We start from the raw sequence: 25,476 nt of genomic DNA, 5'->3' as shown, positions 1-25,476 counted from the left end.
AGTCCTGTTTGTTTTTAGGGATGTTTTTGGACATGTACTATATGCTGAAAGGAATTGTGCTGTGATTTTGTTTTTTGTTAATGTTAGTACTTAATCACTGTTTATCACAAAAATAAACTATTATGTTTGGGGATTATTTGTGGTGAATCCATGATTTTTTTGATAGCTCAATAGTATGTCAACATAATATTTTCTTGATAACATCAATTTTCTGTAGAATTCCATGCACTGTACCGTTCTGTATATCAAAAGCTTACTTTTTTTTTAAAAACAAAATGTAATTAATTTAAATTTAATTTAACTTAAACATTTTATTGTAATCTTATTATTTTTATCTAAGATACAACTATGTGAAAATCTCAGGGTTCAAGAAAAATATAAATTTTAATTAAAATTAAATATTGGAAAATTAGTTTTAAAGTTGTCCAAGTTGATTGAAAGTCTTCCAACATGTTGTCCTTGTAATACATATTACTAATCAAAAATTTGGAAAGAAATAAAAATGTTTTGATATACTTGGGGAAATCGCCTCACAGCAAGAAGGTCGCTGGTATGAGCCTCGGCTGGGTCAGTTGGCATTTCTGTGTGAAGTTTGCTTGTTCTCCCCATGTTGGCGTGGGTTTCCTCCGGGTGCTCCGGTTACCCCCACAGTCCTTAGACATGTGCTATAGGTGAATTTGATGAGCTAAATTGGCCGTAGTGTATATGTGTGAATGGGAGTGTATGGGTGTTTCCCAGTGATGGGTTGCAGCTGGAAAGGCATCCGCTGCATAAAACATATGCTGGATAAGTTGGCTGTTCATTCCACTGTGGCAAACCCAGATTAATAAAGGGACTAAGCCAAAAAGAAAATGAATGATACTTACGGAAGAAAATTTACAAAAAAAATGTTGATGGAAAGTAGGATTATTTTTCTGGTGTTATATAATGTAATACATCTCTTCCACATTTCTTTTTTTATTTGAAAGTGTATATGAACAATAGATCTAAATTGGCTTTTTTTGTTTTGTTTTTGTTTAGTTTAGTTTCATTTTGTTTTTGTTTTTTTTGTTTTGTTTTTCTGTTTTGTTTAGTTTAGTTTCATTTTGTTTTTTTGTTTTGTTTTTCTGTTTTGTTTAGTTTAGTTTCATTTTGTTTTTGTTTTGTTTTTTTGTTTTGGGTTTTTTGTTTTGTTTAGTTTAGTTTCATTTTGTTTTTTGTTTTTTTTTGTTTTGTTTTTCTGTTTTGTTTAGTTTAGTTTCATTTTGTTTTTGTTTTGTTTTTTTGTTTTGGGTTTTTTGTTTTGTTTAGTTTAGTTTCATTTTGTTTTTGTTTTTTTGTTTTTTTGTTTTGTTTAGTTTAGTTTAGATTCATTTTGTTTTTTTTTTTTTGTTTTTTTTGTTTTGCGTTTTTTGTTTAGTTTAGTTTTGTTTTGTTTTGTTTTGGGTTTTTTGTTTTGTTTTTTGTTGTTGTTGTTTTTTTTTGGTTTGGTTTTCGTTTGATTTTCCAAGATGCAACTATTTGAAAATCTGAGGGGTCCAAAAATAAATCTAAACATTGAGAAAAAAATATTGGACTTATAGTCTTCTAACAAGTGGATTCCAATTTGTCCCAGTAATGATAAAAAAATAGATTTTGGTATACTTACGGAAAGAAATTGACAATTTCTTTATTTAAAGCTGGTCTTCACATAATATTCCAAGGATTTTTGGCATGAAATAAAAATACACAAGTTTGACATTTGGTTACAAATGCAACATATGACTAGTTTTGTGGTCCGGGGTCAAAAATTATATTATATTGCAAAGTAAAATTTTGGCTAAAATACAGATCAAATAATTAAAGCTGTGTATTTATTTTATATGTGGGGAGTTATTGATCTAAAGTAGGATTGCTTTTCTGGATTTCTATAATCTAATGCAACTCTTCCATATTTCTTTCTTTCTTGATTTAAAAGTGCATATGAAAAAATTATCTAAATTGTCTGTGTATTTTGTGTGTGTGTTAGGAGGTGGACCGGGTGGAGCTGCTCCACACTAAGCTGCAGGCCTACAGTCAGTTCGGTCTGCCGAAGGTTCCTCCTCAGCTGGCCTTTCACCAGGACTCCTGGGAGGAGGAAGAGGAAGAGCCCAACCTGACCCTGGAGGACAGCTGGAGGACACTTCTGGAGGACCCCGAGGTACACACTCATGGGACATTACACACACATCCTGTCTATTGATCACCGTGACAGATGCAGACATTACTGTAATTGGCTTAAGCGAACATATGTTTGCTTTAGATTTTACACGAGCCAGTGCATTTTTCCTCTCAGAACGATTGGTTTAAAGGTCCCATGGAATTAAAAATAAGATGTTAGTATTAGTATTGTTAGTTTTTAGGATATCTATAAGCCAGTGTGCTCCAAAACAGCTACAAAATTCACATTTAAAATTGATATAAACATGTAAAGCTTGTAGTTTGTCACTTCCGCCTAAATGGATCAATGATTTATTCACGTCACCCCATACTTCAGTTTCTCATCAAGTTTTGACCAATCAAATGCTTTCTAGTATCTAACATGGCCCGCCCCCTTTAAGACTTCTTATTTGATGCCCTTGAGCTCAACCACTTTCACTGGCAGAGCGGTGATAAAACAAAACACTTTTGGCTGTTTTTTAAAAAGGGGAGGAACTACACTATGTCCCGCCCTGTCTTCATGTTACAGTTAAGGTTACATTAAACATTGAATATAAAAGTGCACGTTTCAAAGCACTTCACAGGACCTTTAAGACTTATTTGATTTATTGTTTATTATTACACCTTTACAAGACTAAAAACCTTATTTTTTAGGATTATGTACTAGATACTGACATGAAGTGTCATGTGATATGGTTAAATTGGATACTTTGTTATTCTTAGAGCTTCTCTATATTTATATTCAGGAATGAAAATGGACAATCATCTTTTTGAGGTTATTTTCTATTGGGATTATGTTGTGTTTTGTGTGACATTTGCTAAATTGCAAACTTGAATATTGAAATTTCTTTAAAGGATTTTTTTTGGCAATTTAAAAAGTTGCTGTTAGCAAAAATATATATAGACTATAATTGTCTGTTGTTATTGATTTATTGATTTATTTAACATATGTTTGCTCTAGTTTTCACAGACCAGTTGCAGTTTGCGCTTTATCTGATTTGCTGTTTATTAGTGCACCTTTTTTCTGACTGTTTTCAGAGTTTAAGCAGACGCCAGTTCCAACAGCAGGAGGCGATATGGGAGTTGATACAAACTGAGGCTACGTACATCAAGAAACTCAGGGTCATCACTGATGTAAGTAATTTTTTTGGGAAATTAATTCAGTTCATTATTTTGGAAGATTAAAAAAAAAAAAAAAGAATCTAAGGAAACCTGCTTTTATATATATATATATATATATATATATATATATATATATATATATATATATATATATATATATATATATATATAATAAATACTCTGTGTTGGGCTACAAGTATTGACTTTACTAGCTTAACTACATTTCTCAGTAGCGTGGCGGTAGTTTTGCTACTTTCTAAATCAAATAGCTTTTCGGTAGTGAAGCAATTTTTTTAGTCAAGTAGTGCAGTAGCGTCCACACAAGCTACATTTACTGATCGTGGACTCATGGAGCTGTGAGGCCGGTGTCGAGCCAATGAAAGTAAATCCATATGCTGGCGAGAATGACTATTTCTTCTGTTTTACGGTGGTCGACAACAAACATTTTGGTGCATTACTACAACCTCTCGCTCCGGTCGGTGATGTCACCAAGCGATTAGAACAACACGAGAAACTTGCTTGATGGAAAGATGACTGAGAGATAGGAGATATTTCTGAAGCAGGATTCCTCGTGACCATACCTCGAGAAGTGTATAGTTTACTGTAGTAACAGCTAAAGTATACTATGGTAATTACTATTAGTTCACGATAGTTACTAATGATACTACATTATGTAGTGTAGTTCATTAATGAAGAGGTGTAAATATCTATACAATATAATGCTCATTCCTAAATATTTCCATTTACTATAAATTACTATAGTATTTTAAATGTGTAACACCTGGCTTTATTGGATTTTTTTGTTTTTGCTGTATTATACTTTGTTTCTGTTCGGTACAGCATGTTAATTGCTGTAAATAACAGAACTGAACAATTCTACCTCATATTATCCTTCTTTGACAGTTTTATTCATGACGAGGATATGCTTGACTTGGATTTAAGTTGCTTCGATTTAAAAATGAAAATTGCAAAAACAGCTTGGATGTAGCCCACCTACTTTTGCCATGTAGCTTTTAGCTTAGCTTGCTACATTTCTCAGGGGGTAACTTTTAGTGTAGTTAAGCTATATTTTAAGTAGAGTAGCTAATAGCTTAGCTCACTACATTTTTCAAGTAGCTTGCCCAACACTGTAAGCACTTAGCTTCATGTTTTCATTGAATGTTCCAAAATAATATATAAAAATAAAAATATAATATCTAAATACTTGTTTATTTGTTTGTTTGTTTGTTTGTTTTTAAGTTTGTGGGTTTAAAAATAGATAAAAAATAAAAGTGCAGATAAATTTGTCTCTAAAAAGAATGAAGTTAATACTCAAATATTCATTCAATAAATAAATACAGCTGTAGATTTTTGGCAAAGTGTTGTATTTTGAATATTTGTTCAGATGTTATGCTCTAGAAGTGTTTAAAAGTCAACAAGCTCAAATTATTTGAGTTTGATTGTAATGCAATAATATGCACCTTTTGTAAAGCTGCTTGGAAACCATAATTATTGTGAAAAGCGCTATACGAATAAACTTGAATTGAATTGAATAGTCTACATCCAGTATTTAGTGTCATACTCTTGTGATCGGATTAACAAAAATGACCAGCACTTGACCATCACAAGAGACTAAGGCCATGTTTACACTAATACGTTTAGTTTTAAAATGCATACGTTTTGCTACGGTTACGCCTTCCGTCCACACTACTCCAGAGTTTTCGAGCACCAAAAACGAAGCGTTTTGGAAACACTGAAGAGGCCGTTTTCATTCTAAAACGCTGCTGCTCCGTCTCAGTGTGGATGGGGAAAACGGAGACATCTGAAAACAGAGGCATGGCTGCAGACATTCTGCAGACATCTGATTGGGGCTTTTGCTCAATATTAGGGAAAGGTCAGTTCTCCATCCTTTCCTTAAGTTCAGACTTCGCAAGTTTGATATGGAAAACAAACTCCCGAGGACATGTCGGGTAAAAACAGTGTACTGTATAGTGTCATTCGCATCACCCTGGCTACGTTGTTTCAATAAAATAAACACATGATATAAGGAACTTCCTATTTTCATTTTGATATGAACTTACAGACACTAAAATGTTGAGGCATCATGTAGCTCCATATTTATATGAGCGTCATCTACACTGTATGCATATTTATAACAAAACAGAGCCCATAACATTACTGCCTCCTTTCATTTTCATGGAAAAATATGAAACACCCTTGATGAATATCAGTTTTAATAATCAATAATGGCCATTATAAAAGTATAACGTACAATAAGTTTATACAATATAGGAAATAAAAGCAAGCAATCAGTCAAATGTACAGAATCTGTGTACATGGTTACATAAATTAATATATTAACTTATCTTTGCGCTCAGCCGAAACACCTGAGAACAAGTAACAGATTCAAAGACCATTAGATGAGGGGAAATAAATACCACGTTTGACAACTATAGTAAGATGAAATCCACCAGAAAACCCTTGATAAACTGTCTGACCTCTGCTGCCTTCACCCGGGGAGCTGTGCTTAAAGCTCCTGCTGACTGCCTAGAGCTCAGACGCACTCATACACTGCGGCGCATGCCACAGTGTGTTTGTGTGGTCACGGGATGTGCGTTTTCAGTGGTGTAGTGTGGACGGAGATCTTTTCAGAAACGCTGGATGAAACGTCAGTGTGGAAGTGTAAAGTTTTCATTCTAAAACACCGTTTTAAAACTAAAACGTATTAGTGTAAACAGGGCCTAAGCCAAGAAGATCCAACCAATCAAAGCACTCAAAAAGGAGCAGTTAACAGAGAATTGAACTGTTTCAGACACAAAAAGAAAACCACAGAATCAGAACTTTATATCATGAAATAAAATGATATAGTTTTGATCTTGGATGGACATAAACCTACGCTAGAAGACTTTAATAATGTATCTGTATGTTTTCTGTGCAGCTGTTCCTGTGTGGCCTACTGAATCTGCAGGATAACAGTCTTCTGGGTGAAGTAGAGCCCGCTCGGCTTTTCAGCAACATCCAGGACATTGTGCGTCTGCACTGCACGCTGTGGGTTCAGGTCATGTTTCCAGCGCTGGAGAAAGCGCGAGGGTCTCGGAGCTTTATTGACCCCACAGACCTGCAGGAGGGCTTCAGTACGGTGAGTTGCACGTCAGCTTGTTGTTCAAGAGTAAATCAGAAAACGACAGGGGTTGTTGATGTAAAGTGTGTTGTTTGTGTGGATAGTTTGCGTCCCGGTTTCAGCCGTATATCCGGTACTGTATGGAGGAGGAGAGCTGTATGGAGTACATGCGTTCACTGCTCAGAGACAACGAGCTCTTCAAGATCTACATCACGGTGAGGAGATTACTGACGTTTTTTAATAATTCTATTGAATGTATGTATGTATGATTTAATTTTATTTTCTTGTTGTGTGTGTTTGACTTTGTAATTTCAATTGTGTTTATGCATTATGTGAATTCATCATTCAATTTTAACTTTAATTTAGCATTTGTTTTAATGCAATTGTTTGTCATTGACTTTATTATTATTATTGTTATTATTATTATCATCATCATGATTATTATTATTATTATTATTATTATTATTATTATTATTATTATTATTATTATTATTATTATTATTAATATTATTATTATCATTATCATTATTATTATTATCATTATTATTATTATTATTCTTATTATTATTATTATTATTATTATTATTATTATTATTATTATCATTATTATTATTATCATTATCATTATAATCATCATTATTATTATTATTATTATTATCATTATTAATATTATTATTATTATTATTATTATCGTTGTTGTTGTTGTTGTTATTATTATTACTATTATTATTATTATTATTATTACTATTATTATTATTGTTGTTGTTGTTGTTGTTGTTGTTGTTGTTATTATTATTATTATTATTATTTTTATTATTATTATCATCATTATTTTTATTATTATTATTATTATCATCATCATTATTATTATTATTATTATTATTATTATTATTATTATTATTATTATTATCATTATTATCATTATTATCATTATTATTATTATTATTATTATTATTATTATTATTATTATTATTATTATTATTATCATTATTATCATTATTATCATTATTGTTGTTATTATTATTATTATTATTATTATTATTATTATTATTATTATTATTATTATTATTATTTAGGTAGAGGCTTTAAATAACCCTTTTGGGCTTTTGGCTGTTCCTGCACATTATGGCTTATTTTTCAGTCTTATTCCAATATTTTGTGTTGTGCAAATAAATAAAATAAAATAAAAAGAGATTAATGCCAGACCAGCAGTCAAAACCCTTATTCAGAATCTGTATAATAATATCCTGCAGAATTTGCTTGTATTTAATAGCAATTGAAATATTAGAGCGTAGAATGTCTGATGTTTATCTTGGACACTAGTTAAAGCTGATATAGGGGCATTTACAATTGTTGTTTCATTTACAAATAATTCAAATAATAACACTTCTTAGATAATATATTGCAATTTCTGAATTTATTGTTGTAATAAAAAAATATATATTTTAAACTATTTTAAGTAATATCGTAATATTAAATATTACCATTTTTTTATTGTTTTATTTTTATTTTTATTTTATATTTTATTAGGTAATGTTTAATATTGTGATTTATTTCATATTTTATTTTGTAATATTTTAACTAATTATTTTAAAATGTTTAAGATCAGATTATTATGCTTTTTTGTATTTTATTTTTATTTTAATTTGTTAGATAATATCCTATATTATGGTTTATTTCTTATTTTTTAGATTATTGCATTACCTGGTACAATAAACAAAATCACTACCATTAAACAAAAAAATAAATAATTTTCTCATTAATAATGAAAATGTCATTTATGATGATCAAATTCCTCATCTTTACAGTGGGCAGAAACAAATAAACAGTGTAACCGTCTGAAGCTAGCAGACATGTTAGTCAAACCGCACCAGAGACTCACTAAGTACCCCCTGCTCCTGAAGACCATCCTGAAGAAAACTGAAGATCAGACATCCAGAGATGCTCTCAACAACATGGTGAGACACCAACATATCTCAACTATTACAAAAACAGCATGTAGTGTGTACAGTATACAGTTGAAGTCAGAATGATTAACCCTCCTGAATTATTACAATTATTATTCCCCAATTTCTGTTTAACAAAAAGAAGCTTTTTTCAACACATATCTATAGATAATAGTTTTAATAACTAATTTTTAATAAAAAAAATCTATCTTTGCCATAATGACAGTAAATAATATTTTATTAGATATCTTAAAGTGACATTTAGAGGATTAACTGGGGTAATTTGGCAAATCATTGTATAATGATGGTTTGTTCTGTAGACATTAAGAAAAATTATATATATATATATATATGTTATATATATGTATGTATATATATATATATATATATATATATATATATATATATATATATATATATATATATATATATATATATATATATATATATATATATATATATATATGTATTTATGTATGTATGTATGTGTGTATGTATATGTATATATATATATATATATATATATATATATATATATATATATGTATTTATGTATGTATGTATGTATATGTATATGTATGTATATGTGTATATATATATATATATATATATATATATATATATATATATATATATATATATATTAAAGGGGGTAATGATATAGACATTAAAATGGTTAAAAAAAAAAATAAATGCTTTAATTCAAGCTGAATTAAGACTTTTCCAGAAGAAAAATTATTATAGGAAATACTGTGGAAAATTCCTTTCTCGCTTAAACATCATTTGAGAAATATTTGACAAAGAAAATAAATTTACAGGAAGGCTAATAATTCTATGCTGATCTGCATGTGTGTCCGTGTATTCAGGTGGCGTGTGTGGAGGGCTTCATCAATGGTGTGGACTCTCAGATGCGCCAGCGACAGGAGCAGCAGAAACTGGCCGCCACTTCAGCTCGAGTCGAGTCATATGAGGCCGTGGAGGGAGCCAGTGAAGAGGTGGAGAAGGTAAAGATTGCACGGAGAATTTGTCATCTGATTTGTGTGAAAAATGATGATTATCCCATAATTTACTCACCCTGGAGCCATTTTTGGTTTATATGATTTGGGTCACGTTTTACATTTATATTTCATTATTAGTCAATGTATTTTCTAACCTGAACCAATTATGAACAATACTGGTACAACATTTATTAATCATAGTTCAATGTTTACTTAAAGGCAAGTTCATGCTTGTTAATGCACAGTGAGTTAACATGGATGACTGTATTTTCATTAACTAACATTAACAAGCATGAGCACAGACTGTAATAAATTAATTGTTCAGTGTTTGTTGATGTTAGTAAATACATTAACTAATACAACCTTATTGTAAAGTGTTACCATGACTTTTATTCTGTCAGACGAACACAGTCTGAGTAGTTTTAAATGTTATCCCGGCTCTTCAATAATGCTGTTGGATAGTGGCTTTTATTTTGAAGCTTCCAAAAGTGCATTAATTCATTGTAAAACTAACCCCTACGCTGGGTGGTTGTGAGTAAATTATGGTGTAATTTTTGGGTGAACTGTTCCTTTAAATCTGCATCCTCATTTCCCATTACTTTGTGCCTGCAGGCTCTAAAGGAGTTCAGCCGAATTGACCTGACCGCTCCGATGATTGGCACGTCACCGGAAGAGACCCGGCAGCTGCACCTAGAGGGGGCGCTGCGCATGAAAGAGGGCAAAGACAGCAGGGTGAGCCAACATCAAAGCAGCCTTTTAAGATGCATTTTGGGTGCACGTTTGCAGTGTAGTTTAAAAAAACAAAACAATCTGATTAAATGCATAGTTATATGGTGGCCGAGAGAGATTAACATGCTTAAACATCTCTAAAATTAAGGGGCCGTTCACACAGAATGCCATTTTCCTCTCCAACACATTACTTTTCTATTGTTATTCAGTGTAAACATGTGTTGGACAAACGTGTGTGACAGATCTTTAGCTTTTACATGCAGCGCAGCTCATCTTTGTCAGGTCCAAAAGCAGTGGACCAATCAGAAGAGCTCGGAGGCACGGCAATCTTCTATTTAGAGTATAAAGTTGGCTTGACAACTGGTTTATTAACCATTATATCATGGCGGAGGAGGTCCTCTTTGTGGCTTTGTCCGGATATTTTGAGTTCTATGATGTACCTTCAAGTGCTTATCATAACATATTGTTTTCCTGTTTTCTAATGGGTCCGTTATTGACGTTATTACATCATGTTCATTGCATATATTTAACACATCACCATAGGGTTGTCATGATACTGGAATTCGGTACCAATCGATACTGAAGTTTTAAAGACATCCATTTCCTGCTAACATTTAAGCGCTGTTGAGCACAGTCTTAAACCACCCAGATTTGCCATTGTGTTCACATGCTCAACAGAAATGACTGTGATTGGACGTGAAGGTCATCAGTTCACTGAACTCACCGCTGTTTACTGAGTGTAACCATAGATGCAGGCACACTAGAGCACTTTAAAGTCACGTCGATGAGATGGTTTGTCTAGAAGCAGACATACGAGCGATCCACTGATGAACTGACAGGCTTTAAAACGCTCCTATGTGCCTGCATCTATGGTTACACTCAGTTAACAGCGGTGAGTTCTGTGAACTGATGACCTTCATGGCCAATCACAGTCATTTCTGTTGAGCACGTGAACATAATAGCAAATCGGCGATGTTTAAGAACGCGCTCAATAGCTGTAAGCAGGAAATCGACTTATTTTAATATCGATTTAATACCGAATTCCAGTATCGTACAACCCATGTACTTGCCTTAAAGTAGTTCCAGGCCTTTTATTTCAGTTGATCACAAAAGAAGATATTTTGAAGAATGTTGTAAACTGGTAGACATTGCCATTATCTGCGATTCCCAACAAACTTGAATCTTTTCGGTCAATGCCCAATTTTAATTAGGTGCATTTTCATCAGTTGTTAGAGCAGCTATCTGTGGTATTGGTAACTTAGCAACCAACAGTAAACAAGGCAAGCATAATGCAGTCATCTGATTTGCCATATGGGTTTAGTAGTTGCTACATCAGAGTTTGTTCAGCAAATATATTTTTATCTCTATTTAAAGTCCAAAACCACCTCAAGCGAGTGTAAAAATGTTTACTTATTCGAAATTTTAAGCTACCATTATTTATTTTTATTTACCATCACACAAATCAATACACTCATATTCAATAAATTACACATGAAACAGGACAAAAAGAAACAATAAAACAAAAAGAACCAAACAAATAATAATAACAAACGCACATGTGGATTATGTGATGGTGATTGTTCTAAATATATTTGTTAAACATTTTTGACCAGATATAAAAACAGCAGAGAGAGCGTATCAAAGTAAGGCATTGCCATTACTACATTTACATGCGATATTTTCAAAATGCACATTTTTGACACTGGGAAATGGAAACCCGGCTGTTGATAATATGAAAAAATATTATAGAAGGCGTTTTTTTTTTTTTTCCACATTCTTCAAAATATCTTCTTTTGCCTTCAGTAGAAGAGAGAAACTCAAGCAGGTTTAGTACATGTGAGGGGATAGTAAACAATGACAGACTTTTAATTTTGGGGTGAATTGTTGTTTTTAAGATGTAATATTGTTTCTAAGTGACTAGTGTTTTACGTGCGTGTGTGTGTTTTGTTTAGATGGATGCTTACTGCTTCTTATTCACTGATCTGCTGCTGATCACTAAACCAGTGAAGCGACTGGAGAAGGTGAAGGTGGTCCGGCAGCCGCTCCTCTTGCATAATGTGGTGTGCCGAGAGCTCAAAGACCCAGGTGGGCATCTATTTACAAATTTATTTTAATTATCAAATTTGTAATGCAAACAAATGTACATTTTAATAAGAATGATAATAATTAATACTATTATTGTTTGTAATTTAATTATTGTATTCTTTATTATTGCCGTAAATGTAGTGTCTTAATATTATTAATATAGTTTATTGTATTTTATAAATTTTTACTCTAATCTAATAATTAGTTTGTTTTTTTGTTTTCGCATTCTGAATAAATAGCTAAAATAAAACATCTAATTAATCATAAATTATTCGTAAATATTATTGTTTTATTATTTATAATCTAATATAATAATTAGTTTATCACATTCTGAATAAATATCTAAAATAAAATGCCTAAATATTTAATAAAATATTCATAAATATGATTGTTTTATTATTTATCATCTAATATAATAATTAGTTTGTTTTTGTTATCACATTCTGAATAAATAACTAAAATAAAATGTCTAAATATTTAATAAAATATTCATAAATTTGATTGTTTTATTATTTATCATCTAATATAATAATATTTTTTTGGTCCCATTCTGCATAAATATGTAAAATAAAATGTCCAATTAATCTTAAATTATTAATAAATATGATTGTTTTGTTATTGATCATCTAATATAATAATTAGTTTGTTTTTTCTCTTGCATTCCAAATAAATATCTAAAATAAAATATCTAAATATCATTATTTAATCATTAACTGATTTAATAATTTTGTGTATGCATTTAATTTATACATGCATTTAGCGGATTTAATATTTTTGTGTATGCATTTAGTTTTTATTTAATGCATGCATTATTATTTATAATCTAATATAATAATTAGTTTGTTTTGTTATCACACTCTGAATAAATAACTAAAATAAAAAAGTCTAAATATTTTATAAATTATTCATCAATATGATTGCTTTGTTATTGATAATTTAATCTAATAATTAATTTTTTTATCTCATTCTGAATAAATATGTAAAATAAAACGTCTATTTAATCATAAAATTAATAAATATGATTGTTCTGTTATTTATAATATAATCTAATAATTTAATTAGATTAATTATTAATAGTTTAATTAATAAATAGTTTGTTGTTAGCACATGCTGGATAAATAACTTAAATAAAATGTCTAATTATTATTATTATTAATAATAATAATAATAAGAAGAAGAAGAAGAAGAAGAAGAATACAATATTGAATTATAATAGAATAACATTTTAAATGTATTATTCATTTATTTAGCATAAAATTATTGACATTAATATTTGTAATACAAGTATTACAATTAATTGTTAAAACAGTTTTATTTATAATAATAATAATAATAATAGTTTTATTCATAATAATAACGATAACATCTAAATATTAAATGTCGTTGTGTTTTGCATAAAAATAATTTAATGGTTTTATCATTATACTTAATAATGTGATGAATAATATAATGTTGTTGGTTTTTACTGCTTTACAGTATGACTGATGTTGTGTTTCGATTGGTCTTGTTCTGTTGTAGGCTCATTCGTTCTCATCTACCTCAATGAGTTCAAGAGCGCTGTGGCTGCTTACACTTTCCAGGCCAACAGCGCCGCCCAGGGGAAAAGCTGGACTGATGCAATATGCAATGTGCAGGTATGGTTACATCCTCTATCTAATAATAATGATCTTTGTTTGACATTTTCTAATGATTTGAACCATTTGCAGTATTCTTGTATTCACTATCTTACAATAACATTTAGCTGATTTAATCATTTAGTGGTTACATTTAGTTATTATATGCATGCATTTAGCTGATTTCATAAATTAGTGAAGTAATTTAGTATTTTCTGCATGCATTTAGTTATTTTATGCATGCATTAAGCCTATTTTAGAAGTTTGTGTATGCATTTAGCTGTTTTATGCATGCATTTAGCCAATTTATTAATTTTGTGGATGCATTTAGTTTGTGCATCCATTTAGCTGATTTATTCATTTTTTTATGCATTTATTTATTTTATGCATGCATTTAGCTGATTTAAGATATATATTTGGATGCATTTAGTTTATTTAATGCATGCATTAGGCTGATTTTATAATTTTGGGGATGTATTTAGTAATTTTATACAATCGTTTAGCTCATTAATTTTATAATTTTGTGGATGCATTTACTTATTGTAGGTATGCATTAGCATATTTAATATTTTTGTGGATGCATTTGTTTTATTTAATGCATGCATTTTACAGATTTAATCTTTTTTGGATGCATTTAGATATTTTATTCCTGCATTTAGTTGAATTTATTATATTTTTTATATGCATTGTTATTTTATGCAAGCATTTAGCTCGTTTATAATTTTCTGGATGCATTTAGTTTATTTAATGCATGCATTTAGCATATTTTATAATTTTGTGTTTCATTTAGCTGATTTAATCATTTAGTGCATGAATTTAGTTATTTTATGCATGCATTAATTGTATTTTAGAATTTTGTGTATGCGTTTAGTTGTTTTTTATGCAAATGTAATCATTTTGTGCACGCATTATTTTATTTATGCATCCATTTAGCTGATTTATTCATTTTTTTCGTATTTATTTATTTATTTTATGCATGCATTTAGCTTATTTTATAATTTTGTGAAGTAATTTAGTTTTTTTATGCATGCATTTAGTTATGTCATGCATGCGTTACACGTATGTTAGCATTTTGTGTGGGCATTTAGTTGTTTTGTGCATGCATTTAGCGGATTTATTCAGTTTTAGATGCATTTGTTTACTCATTTACTTTATTTATGCATCTATTTAGCTGATTTATTCATTTTTTGGATGCATTTATTTAATGCATGTATTAAGCTGGTTTAATAATAAATATTTTTGGATGCATTTAGTTAATTTATCGCATGCATTTAGCTGATTTTATAATTTTGTGGATGTATTTAGTAATTTAATGCATGCATTTAGCTCATCAAATTCTATTTTATTAGTTCATTTATTTAATGCATATTTTATAATTTTATGGATGCATTTACTTATTGTAGATATACATTTAGCAGATTCAATATATTTTGCATTTATTTTAATGCATGCATTTTACAGATTTAATCTTTTTTTCGAATGCATTTAGATATTATGCGTGCATTCAGTTGATTTATTATATTTTTTGCATGCATTGTTATTTTATGCAAGCATTCAGCTTATTTATTAATTTTGTGGATGCATTTAATTTATTTAGTGCCTGTATTTAGCATATTTTATAAATTTGTGGATGCATTTAGTTTTTCATGCATGCATTTAACTGATGCAATAATTTTTAATTATTATTATTAATCATTTATTAATTTAGCAATTTTGTCCATGCATTAAAATTATTTATTTGTTTTGTAAATGCAAGTAGCTGATTTGGTTGTTTTGTTGATGCATGTTAGAATCAGCTGCAGCGTCTGCGGTCAGAGGAAACCCGCAGACAGAAGGCTTGTCTAAAGAAAAGACTACTGGACAATCAGGAGGACGAGGACAGCTGTAACTCTACTAACAGCTCACCTCACCTTAGACACAAAGATCAGAGCAACAGGTATTTCATTGCTTTACCTTTCACTTCTTAAGTATACATTATTTTGGGTTATTATTCTGTCTATCCATCCATCGAATTGTAATATTTAAAAAAATAATTAATTATGATTGCAATAAATAATGTTTTATATGAATATTTATTGTAACAGTAACATGATAAGTCAGTTAATCTTAGAATTTAGTTTTGCAAACAATTATTATATCTGTGAATATAAACAATTTCATTTTACTGTTATAAAATAAAGACATAATATTTAGGTTTTAATATAAATCATTAATTAATATGTTGCTTAATAAAATTTATATTTGGTTGGTTTCATCTAATATTTGACATATTTATAAATTAATTATACTTTCTTTCTATACATTGTTTTAATACATTGTATAAGTTTATATGTTAATAATAACATTTATGAATATTTATAAATAATTTCATTAAATTATAATAAATTGAATAAATATTCTGGATTTTAATATTATTATGTTAATGGTATTTATATGTGGTTGGTTTCCTCTAATATTTTACATATTTTAAATTAATCATATTTTATTGTTGTCTTATTATAACAATAAATTATTATTATTATTATTATTATTATTATTATTATTATTATTATTATTATTATTTAACAACATTGGCAGTCAGTCAAGTCAGTTAACCAAACAATTATTATTCACATTTTAAAAGAATTAATATGGTAATTAATAACATTTATATTTGGTTGGTTTTGTCTAATATTTATTTATATTGGTTTTATTTTAACAGGATGTTGTTGTTGTTGTTGTTGTTATAATTATTATTTGAATTTAACAATGTTGGATGTCAATTTACTTGGAAATTTTCCTTTACAATAAATAATTGATTAATAAATTATTTATACTTAATAAATTATTTATATTTGTGTCATTTTAACAAGTTGTTATTATTATTATTAGTAGTAGTATTATTAGTATTATTATATTTGAATTTAACAATTTTGGCAGTCAGTCAACTTGGGCATTTTGTTGTACAATAAATGATTTAATAATAGTTTGACAGTGTTCATAAATTATATTAAATTTATTTACATATTAATAAATACCTTATTTTAATACAGTGTAAAAATTTATATTTTAATTTTAAAAATATTTTACTTTAACAACATTGCCAGTCATTCAACATAAGCATTTTGCTTCACTGTTAATAACTAATTTATATTTTATGAGTATTTTTATTTACTTCCTTTTTTTAATTAATTTATGGTGTTTATAAAATATATTTAACTTATTTACATTTTAATAAACACCTTGCTTTAATTCTGTGTAGTAATTTCATTCATTCATTCATTTTCCTTCGGCTTAGTCCCTTTATTCATCAGGGGACACCACAGTGGAATGAACCGCCAACTTATCCAGCATATGTTTTACAAAGCGGATGCCCTTCCAGCTGCAACCCAGTACTGGAAAACATTCATACACCCTCATTCTCACACACACACTAACACACACACACACACACGCACACTATGGCCAATTAAGTTAATCCAATTCACCTACAGCACATGTCTTTGGACTGTGGGGGAAATTGGAGCACCCAGAGGAAACCCAGGCAAACACGGAAGAACATGCAAACTCCACACAGAAATGTCAACTGACCCAGGCAGGACTCGAATTAGTGACCTTCTGACTGTGAGACGGCAGTGCTAACAACTGAGCCACCGTGTCACCCATGTAGTAATTAATTTTTTTTTTTCAAAAATGACTTTAACAACAATATTTCTTTGTTTCAGCCAATCAGATGGCTCCACCGAAACCCTGTCAGTAATGGATATGGATGAATCCGGCTCATCTTTGGATCCTTCTGTTCTCCAGTCTGACCTGGGTGGACATTCAGACCCCGACTCTGCCATCTCACAGCCGAACCCAGAGCTGGAGCCCCATCCAGACAGTCAGGACGCCTCAGACCTGGACCCTCAGTACTGCTCCATGGACAGCGCCTACGGGACGCTTTCACCCCAATCCATGCTAGAAACACAAAACCCAGCAGCTTCAGTACAAGAAGAAGAAGAGGAGGAAGATGAAGAGTCAACAGAGACCACAGGAGATGAAGGGGAAGATGATGAGGAAGATAAAAGCTCAGTGGGATCTCAAAACTCAGTCACACTTTCATTTAAACCCAGACGTCGAGCGCCAGTTCAGTGCCGTCTGCCCTTTTTGGAGAGACTCGTAGGTAAATAAAACTGCGTTTATTGTAATGTAAGTTAGTCAACCTAAATGATTTATTTATGATGTATGAATATTTATAAGTAGTTGTTTAATTTAGCAATTGTATTTTTTTAAATAATTTATTTTAATACAGTTATAAAAATACTGAATATAGTAATAAAATACATCCAATATTTTACTCCTTTACAAATATTATTTTTTGTGTGTTATTATTATTATTATTGTGTTGTTGTTATTATTAAATATTATTTTATAATAATAACAAAATTATTATAATTATTATTAATATTATTAATAATATTATTATTCGTATCACTGTTATTTTTTTTTAGATTTGTTTATTGTTAATGTCTACCAAAATAATTTATTTTTAATTTATGAATAATTAAGTATAAGGATTTTTATTGTAATAATTATATTTTATTGTAATTATATTTTATTGTAATAAAATAAATATTAATTGAGTCAAAAATAAATTCTTAAAATAAAAAATACTGCTAACATCTAAATACGTCTTAATATTTTTCATCTTAACAAAAATATAATTCCTATTTATTTTGTTACAATAACATTTTATTATTAATTTTAAATTAAAATACTACTACAAATTGTACTGTAAATACATACAATATTTCCACCTTAATAAAAGTATTTTTGTGTTTTTATAATTAATTAATAATTTATTATTATTATTATTATTATTAGATTTATTATTATAATTGTTGTTGTTATTATTATTATGTTTTTATTATTATTGTTCTTGTACTAAATTATTTATTTACAATTTATGAATATTTATATAAATTATTTTAATATAAATATTAATCTATTTTTTTAATGTTACACCATAATAAATAAAATTGTTTTATTATTATTGTTATCTTTATTTTTGTTATGATTACCTTTATTATTATTTTTTAAGGTATATGCCTAAAATCTCATGTTTTACACCTTAATAAATTATTATTTTTGTGTTTTTATTTTTATCCTCATTTTTATTCTCTTTTTTATTGTTATTGTTATAAAATATTTATTTATTAATTATGAATATTTATAAATATTAATTTATTTTAATATAAATATTAATATATTATGAAACTATTAAAACAGTAAATTTTATTGTGTAATAGTTATCATCCTCAATATTATTATTGATTTATTATTATTGTCATTGTCAACCTAAAGGATTTATTTGTCATTTATGAATATTTATAAATATTATTTTTAATTTCACTATAAATATGAATGTACTATAAAATACCTCTAAAACAGTCCGAAATTTTATTGGGTAATTATCATGATCCTCATTATTATTATTATTATTATTATTATTATTATTATTATTATTATTATTATTATTATTATTATTATTATTATTGTTCATTTTTTATTATTATTGTCAGTGTCAACCTAAATGATTTATTTATAACAAATAATTGTTTTATTTTAATATAAATATTAATATACTGTAAAATACTACCAAACAGTACAAAGTTTTATTTGATCTATTTTAACTTAATTTCACCTTAATAAATTTATATTTATTATTTTATTAATATTTTTAAATATTTTCTATTTTAATACAAATATTATATTGTAAAATACTACTAAACAGTACTAAAAGTTATTTGATTTATTAAAATTTTATTTTATTTTACACCTTAATAAATTTAAATGTTCTATTATTATTATTATTATTATTATTATTATTATTATTATTATTGTTATTATTATTGCTGTTATCATTATCATTTTAGGTAAATCCCGATCCGAGGACAACCTGCTATCCACGGTTCACCAGGATATTCCCAAGAAATCAAAAAGTCGGCACACCTGGGAGCAGAGGGTTAAATATACTGAACCTCCCCTCAGCCGGAGCCTGACGGAGCTCAAAGCAACAAAATCAGACGAGTCTCTGCCCACAGAGGAGAGTCACAGACTAACCTGCAGTTTGCCCTCTGCTGTGCTTAAGGACACTTTAAAACGGGCTAAAATGGCCAGTGAGACTGGCAGTGGTCAGCTTCCCAACAGTAGCGCGTCAGACGGGGAACTGTCGCCCCCTACTGGTGTAGAGGGAACCGGGAACCGCCGTCAGAAAACACAGCAGCACAAGAAGCTCACGCTGGCACAGCTTTATAAGATACGAACCACACTGGTGCTTAACTCCACGCTCACTGCATCGTAAGTGTTTCTGCTGCTTATTAGATTTAATCAGTGGTGGAAAGAGTACTGAAAAATCATACTCAAATTAAAAGTATTATTACTTGCCTCAAAATGTAGTGCAAGTAGAGTACAAATATCTGATGTAAATATTACTCAAGAGTAGTGAGTATTATGCTGTAAAAGGCTGATACGTTTACATGCTATTTGCGCAGGGATGTGTAAACGTAACATTCTGTAGTGCGTTTACTTATTGTTTAAAGTACAAATTAAATCAAAACTAACCGTATGGATTGTGTTTGCCCACATTGGACTTAGGATTTTGTTGTTAATTAAAAACTGTATTTTATTTATTATTATTTTTTAATCGCAATCGCAATGATATTACACTGCGCTGTTAACTAGTTACTTAATGGGGACTATTTTCAGGTACTGCCTATTATCATTGCACCCATAAAATGTCTTAGTACATAGTGTAACTTAAGGATAGTCAAGATTTAAATTGGAAAATGATCGAAATCGGGGACAGCACGGTGGCTTAGTGGTTAGCTCTGTCGCCTCACAGCAAGAAGGTCTCTGGTTCGAGTCCCAGCTGGGTCAGTTGGCTGCTCCGGTTTCCCTCATAGTCCAAAGACATGTGCTGTAGGTGAATTGAATAAACAAAATTGGTCGTAGTGTACGAGTGTGTGTGTGTGTGAATGAGTATGTATGGATGTTTCCCAGTACTGGGTTGCAGCTGGAAGGGCATCCGCTGTGTAAAACATATGCTGGATAAGTTGGTGATTCATTCCGCTGTGGCGACCCCTGATGAATAAAGGGACTAAGCTGAAGGAAAATGAATGAATGAATGATCTTAAGCGAGATGCTAATGGTCTAATCGGATTCAATGATGTATGCTAAGCTTAGCTAATAGGCCTCCCCCCAGACCCCGAGACTGCCTTAATGGATTGAAAAATTATTTTATTTTATACAGAAATAAATCATTAGATATTTTAATTAATAATTGTGATTAATTGTATTAATTTTAAGAAATAAAATAAATGTAAATTAATAGTTTTAATTATTTTTTTTGTTTTATTATTATTATTATTACTATTATTATTAATAATACTATTAATAATAATAATATTGAATTGGATTTTGTATTAATTCAATTCAATTCAATTCACCTTTATTTGTATAGCGCTTATACAATGTAGATTGTGTCAAAGCAGCTTCACATAAAAGGTCACAGTAAATAGGAACAGTGTAGTTAAGTTTGTAGTGTTTAAGTTCAGTTCAGTTTAGCTCAGTTCAGTGTGGTTTAATAATCACTATTGAGAGTCCAAACACTGAAGAGCAAATCCAACGATGCGCGGCTCTACAGATCCTGAACCATGCAAGCCAGTGGCGACAGCGGAGAGGGAAAAAAAACTTCACTAAAGGCGGAAGTGAAGAAAAAAAACCTTGAGAGAAACCAGGCTCAGTTGGGCACGACCATTTTAATTTCTCCGCTGGCCAAACGTCTTGTGCAGAGCTGCAGTCTCAGTGGCGGAGGCTGGAAGCTGGCCTCAGCGAAGACTCGTCTGTCTCTGGAGCGTCATAGGAAACAGTCTCATGTTCTCCACTCTTCCATGACCATCGCAGTAGTTGTTCAGGATTCGGCCAGGTCCAGGATATGGAAACCTTGGGATCATCTCGTCGTTGGTCTTGGATCGAATCAGTGACTCTGCATAGTCTGAGGGCCTCGGGAAGAGTATCCCCAGGTGGAAATGGAGAATAAAGAAAATAATTAGCGTAGCTGATGTTCACAGTGTATATCAGCAAGATGCATAACCTGTGTGGAAGCCCCGTAAGTGGTGCACTAAGTGTATGCTTTACTGAACAGATAGGTCTTTAATCTAGTTTTGAATTGGGAGAGTGTGTCTGAGCCTCGGACGTTATCAGGAAGGCTATTCCAGAGTTTAGGAGCTATAAATGAGAAGGCTCGACCTCCTTTACTCGACTTTGCTATTCTAGGTACTACCAGAAGTCCTGAGTTTTGAGATCTTAAAGAGCGAGTTGGATTGTAGCGAGACAGAAGATTGGTTAGATAAGCAGGAGCTAGATTATTTAGAGCTTTATATGTAAGAAGCAATATTTTAAATTCAATACGAAACTTAACAGGCAGCCAGTGTAAGGAGGATAAAATTGGGGTGATGTGATCAAATTTTCTAGACCTGGTTAGAACTCTGGCAGCTGCATTTTGTACTAATTGAAGTTTGTTAATAGAGGATGCTGGGCAGCCAGCAAACAGAGCATTACAGTAGTCCAGCCTAGAAGTCATAAAAGCATGGACTAGCTTTTCTGCATCTGAGATGGATAGCATACTTGGATAGCATATTATAATTAATAGGAACAGCATAGCAAACTGCATTGAATCCAATTAGACCATTAGCATCTCGCTTAAGATTTTGATCATTCATTCATTCAATTTCCTTTAGCTTAGTCCCTTTATTCATCAGGGGTCGCCACAGCAGAATGAACTGCCAACTTATCCAGCAAATGTTTTGACACAGATGCCCTTCCAGCTGCAACCCTGTACTGGGAAACATCCAAACACACTCATCCACACACATACACTATAGCCAACTTAGTTTATTCAATTCATGTTTGGACTGAGGGGGAAACCGGAGCACCCGGAGGATAAAATGAGAAAAATGCACACTTCACACAGAAACGCCAACTGGCCCAGGAACTCAAACCAGAACCAGCGACCTTCTTTCTGTGAGGCGACAGTGCTAACCACTGAGCCACCGTGTCGTCCTATGAAAAACTTATCAAATACAATATCACAAAAATATCACAAAAACAATATCAAAACATTAAGAATTATATATATATATATATATATATATATATATATATATATATATATATATATATATATATATATATATATATATATATGTGTATATATATATATGTATATATATATATATATGTATATGTATATAGATGATATATACTGTATAATATAATCATCATTAAGATTTTCTTTTTGAAATCAATAATATTTGTATTATTTTTTTGTATTTTTGATTGTACAAAAAATATAAAAATATTTAAGTATAGTATTATTATGAACAACTTTTTATAATTATTATTATTATTTTCATTATTATTGATTATGTTGTTGTTGTTGTTGTTGTTGTTGTTTTCTAATATTCATCACATTCTCTCTCCACAGAGAAGTGTAGCATCCCTCCACCACAGATGTTGAGCAGTTCTGAGTTCTGCAGGACACAAATGCACTCTTTCCTCTTCTCCCTTCCCTCTTCCAGCTGGACAGATCCCTTTCCTAAAGCAGAGGACTGCCGACTCTTCAACTCTTGCACTTTGTAAAATACAACAAACTTCACGAGAGGACATCCAGTTATCAGAGAATGCGAGGACATGCGAGCAAATAATCAAACAACAAGTTTAATCAGAGCCCTTCCTGTGGGACGCTTAAGGCCACATGACAGCATCAAATGAAAAGAAAACAACACTCTCTTGCTTATTTCTGTTTTCCGACAACACTGTCAAAACATTAGTTGACTTATAAAAAATAAATAGTAATTTCGTTAAAGGAACACTCTTTAATAAGCCTATTTTACAACTCCCCTAGATTTAAACAGTTGAGTTTTACAATGTATATATATATTGTGTGTGTATATATATATATATATATATATATATATATATATATATATATTGTGTGTGTGTGTGTGTATATATATATATATATATATATATATATATATATATATATATATATATATATATATATATATATATATATATATATATATATAGTAGTCAATTCAGCCAATCTCTCTATCAATTTGAGCTTAGCTTAGCATAAATCATTGAATCGGATTACACCATTTGAATCTTGCTTAAAAATGGTAAAAGAGTTTCTATAATTTTCCTAGTTAAAGCTATTCTCTTCTGTAGTTACATCATTTACTAAGAATGACAGAAAATAAAGAGTTGTTATTTTCTAGGCCGATTCGGTAAGGGGACTTTTATTCTGGCATTATAATCAAGGATCTTTGATGCCATACCATGGCTGCAGCATGCACAATGATATTACACTGCGCTGGTACATATTTACCTAGCTGGGCCCTATTTTCATATAAATTAAATAGGACAATTATTGAAAATGATTGACATTTTTGAGCGAGATGCTAATGGTCTAATCCGATTCAATGGTTTATGCTAAACTATGCTAAAAGTGCTCATGTAAGACCCGGAGACTGGCTGAATGGATTAGAAAATGGTAAAACTCTACTGTTTAACTTTAGGGGAGTTGAAAATGAGGGAAATAAACCCTATTTCCAAAAAAGTGGAGTGTTCCTTTTAAGTAAATGAACTATGCTTGTAATTATAATGATTAAGTCAACTTAACAGTTACAAGTTACAAGGGGTTTACTCATTTATTTAAGTAACTAATCACTGTTTACAGTGAAATCGGATTTGAGCTGCACTACTGTATGAGAATGTGTGTGTGCGTGTGTGTACACGAGTGAGATCTCGAACCTATAAAAACCAAATCACTGTTTGACTTTAGAGAACTTGAACAGCCCTTAAAGCAACAGTACACCCAAAATCGAACATTAACTCACCCTCAAGTGAGTTTCCTCTTTTAGCATTGAACATAAAAAATATATGTTTTGTAGAATGTAGCAAACAATTGACATCCATAATAGGAAAAAACGAATCCTATGGAATCAAGTCGACAACATTCTTCAAAATATCTTCTTTTTGTGTTCAACAAGAAAAAAAAAATATCAAAAGGGTTTGGAGAGAGAGATATTATGAATGTGAATGAGTGAGATCTCAACCTACAATAACCAAATCACTGTTTGACTTCAGAGAACTTAAACAGCCCTTAAAGCGACAGCACACCCCAAATTTAACATAAACTCGCCCTAAAGTGAGCTTTCCTCTTTTTGCATTAAACATCAAAAAATCGATGTTTTGAAGAACGTAGCAAACCATTGACATCCATAATAGGAAAAAACTAATGCTATGGAAATAAATTCTACAACATTCTTTGAAATATCTACTTTCTGTGAAACTCAAACAGGTTTGGAGAGAGAGTTAATGAGTCTTAATGAATGTGAATGAGTGAGATCTCCACCTATAAAAACCAAATCACTGTTTGACTTCAGAGAACTTGAGCAGGCCTTAAAGCGACAGAATGTAGCAAATCAGTAACAAATGACATCCATAGTAGGAAAAAACGCATCCTATGGAATTCAAGGCATTCTTTGAAATATCTTCTTTTTATGTTCAACAGACGAAAGAAACTCAAACAGATTTGGAGAGAAAGAGTTTCTGAATGTGAATCAGTGAGATCTCGAACCTATAAAAACCAAATCACTCTTTGACTTCAGAGAACTTGAGCGGCCCTTAAGGTG

General features: G+C 30.4%; 1 protein-coding gene across 3 annotated transcripts in view; it reads left to right on the top strand.

Annotated features, from left to right (window-relative positions):
• The window catches only part of plekhg5b (pleckstrin homology domain containing, family G (with RhoGef domain) member 5b), a 140,619-nt gene extending 116,905 nt beyond the window's left edge, over positions 1–23,714 (top strand). For all 3 annotated transcript variants that reach the window (XM_056450043.1, XM_056450042.1, XM_056450044.1), the window contains 13 exons: positions 1,988–2,158; positions 3,196–3,291; positions 6,197–6,397; positions 6,484–6,594; positions 8,188–8,337; positions 9,192–9,329; positions 9,936–10,055; positions 12,005–12,137; positions 13,656–13,771; positions 15,541–15,686; positions 17,455–17,894; positions 19,648–20,071; positions 23,259–23,714. In XM_056450043.1, the coding sequence (XP_056306018.1) occupies positions 1,988–2,158; positions 3,196–3,291; positions 6,197–6,397; positions 6,484–6,594; positions 8,188–8,337; positions 9,192–9,329; positions 9,936–10,055; positions 12,005–12,137; positions 13,656–13,771; positions 15,541–15,686; positions 17,455–17,894; positions 19,648–20,071; positions 23,259–23,268 (2,256 nt within the window). In that variant the 3' untranslated portion in view covers positions 23,269–23,714. The remainder of the gene's footprint in view (positions 1–1,987; positions 2,159–3,195; positions 3,292–6,196; positions 6,398–6,483; positions 6,595–8,187; positions 8,338–9,191; positions 9,330–9,935; positions 10,056–12,004; positions 12,138–13,655; positions 13,772–15,540; positions 15,687–17,454; positions 17,895–19,647; positions 20,072–23,258) is intronic.
• The last annotated feature ends 1,762 nt before the right edge of the window (positions 23,715–25,476 follow it).

This window comes from Danio aesculapii, chromosome 23 (genome assembly GCF_903798145.1).
Source record: "Danio aesculapii chromosome 23, fDanAes4.1, whole genome shotgun sequence".
In the NCBI taxonomy this organism is placed as follows: Eukaryota; Metazoa; Chordata; class Actinopteri; order Cypriniformes; family Danionidae; genus Danio; species Danio aesculapii.
Note: the sequence above shows the minus strand (reverse complement) of the source record. Positions and strands in the feature narration are given on the sequence as shown.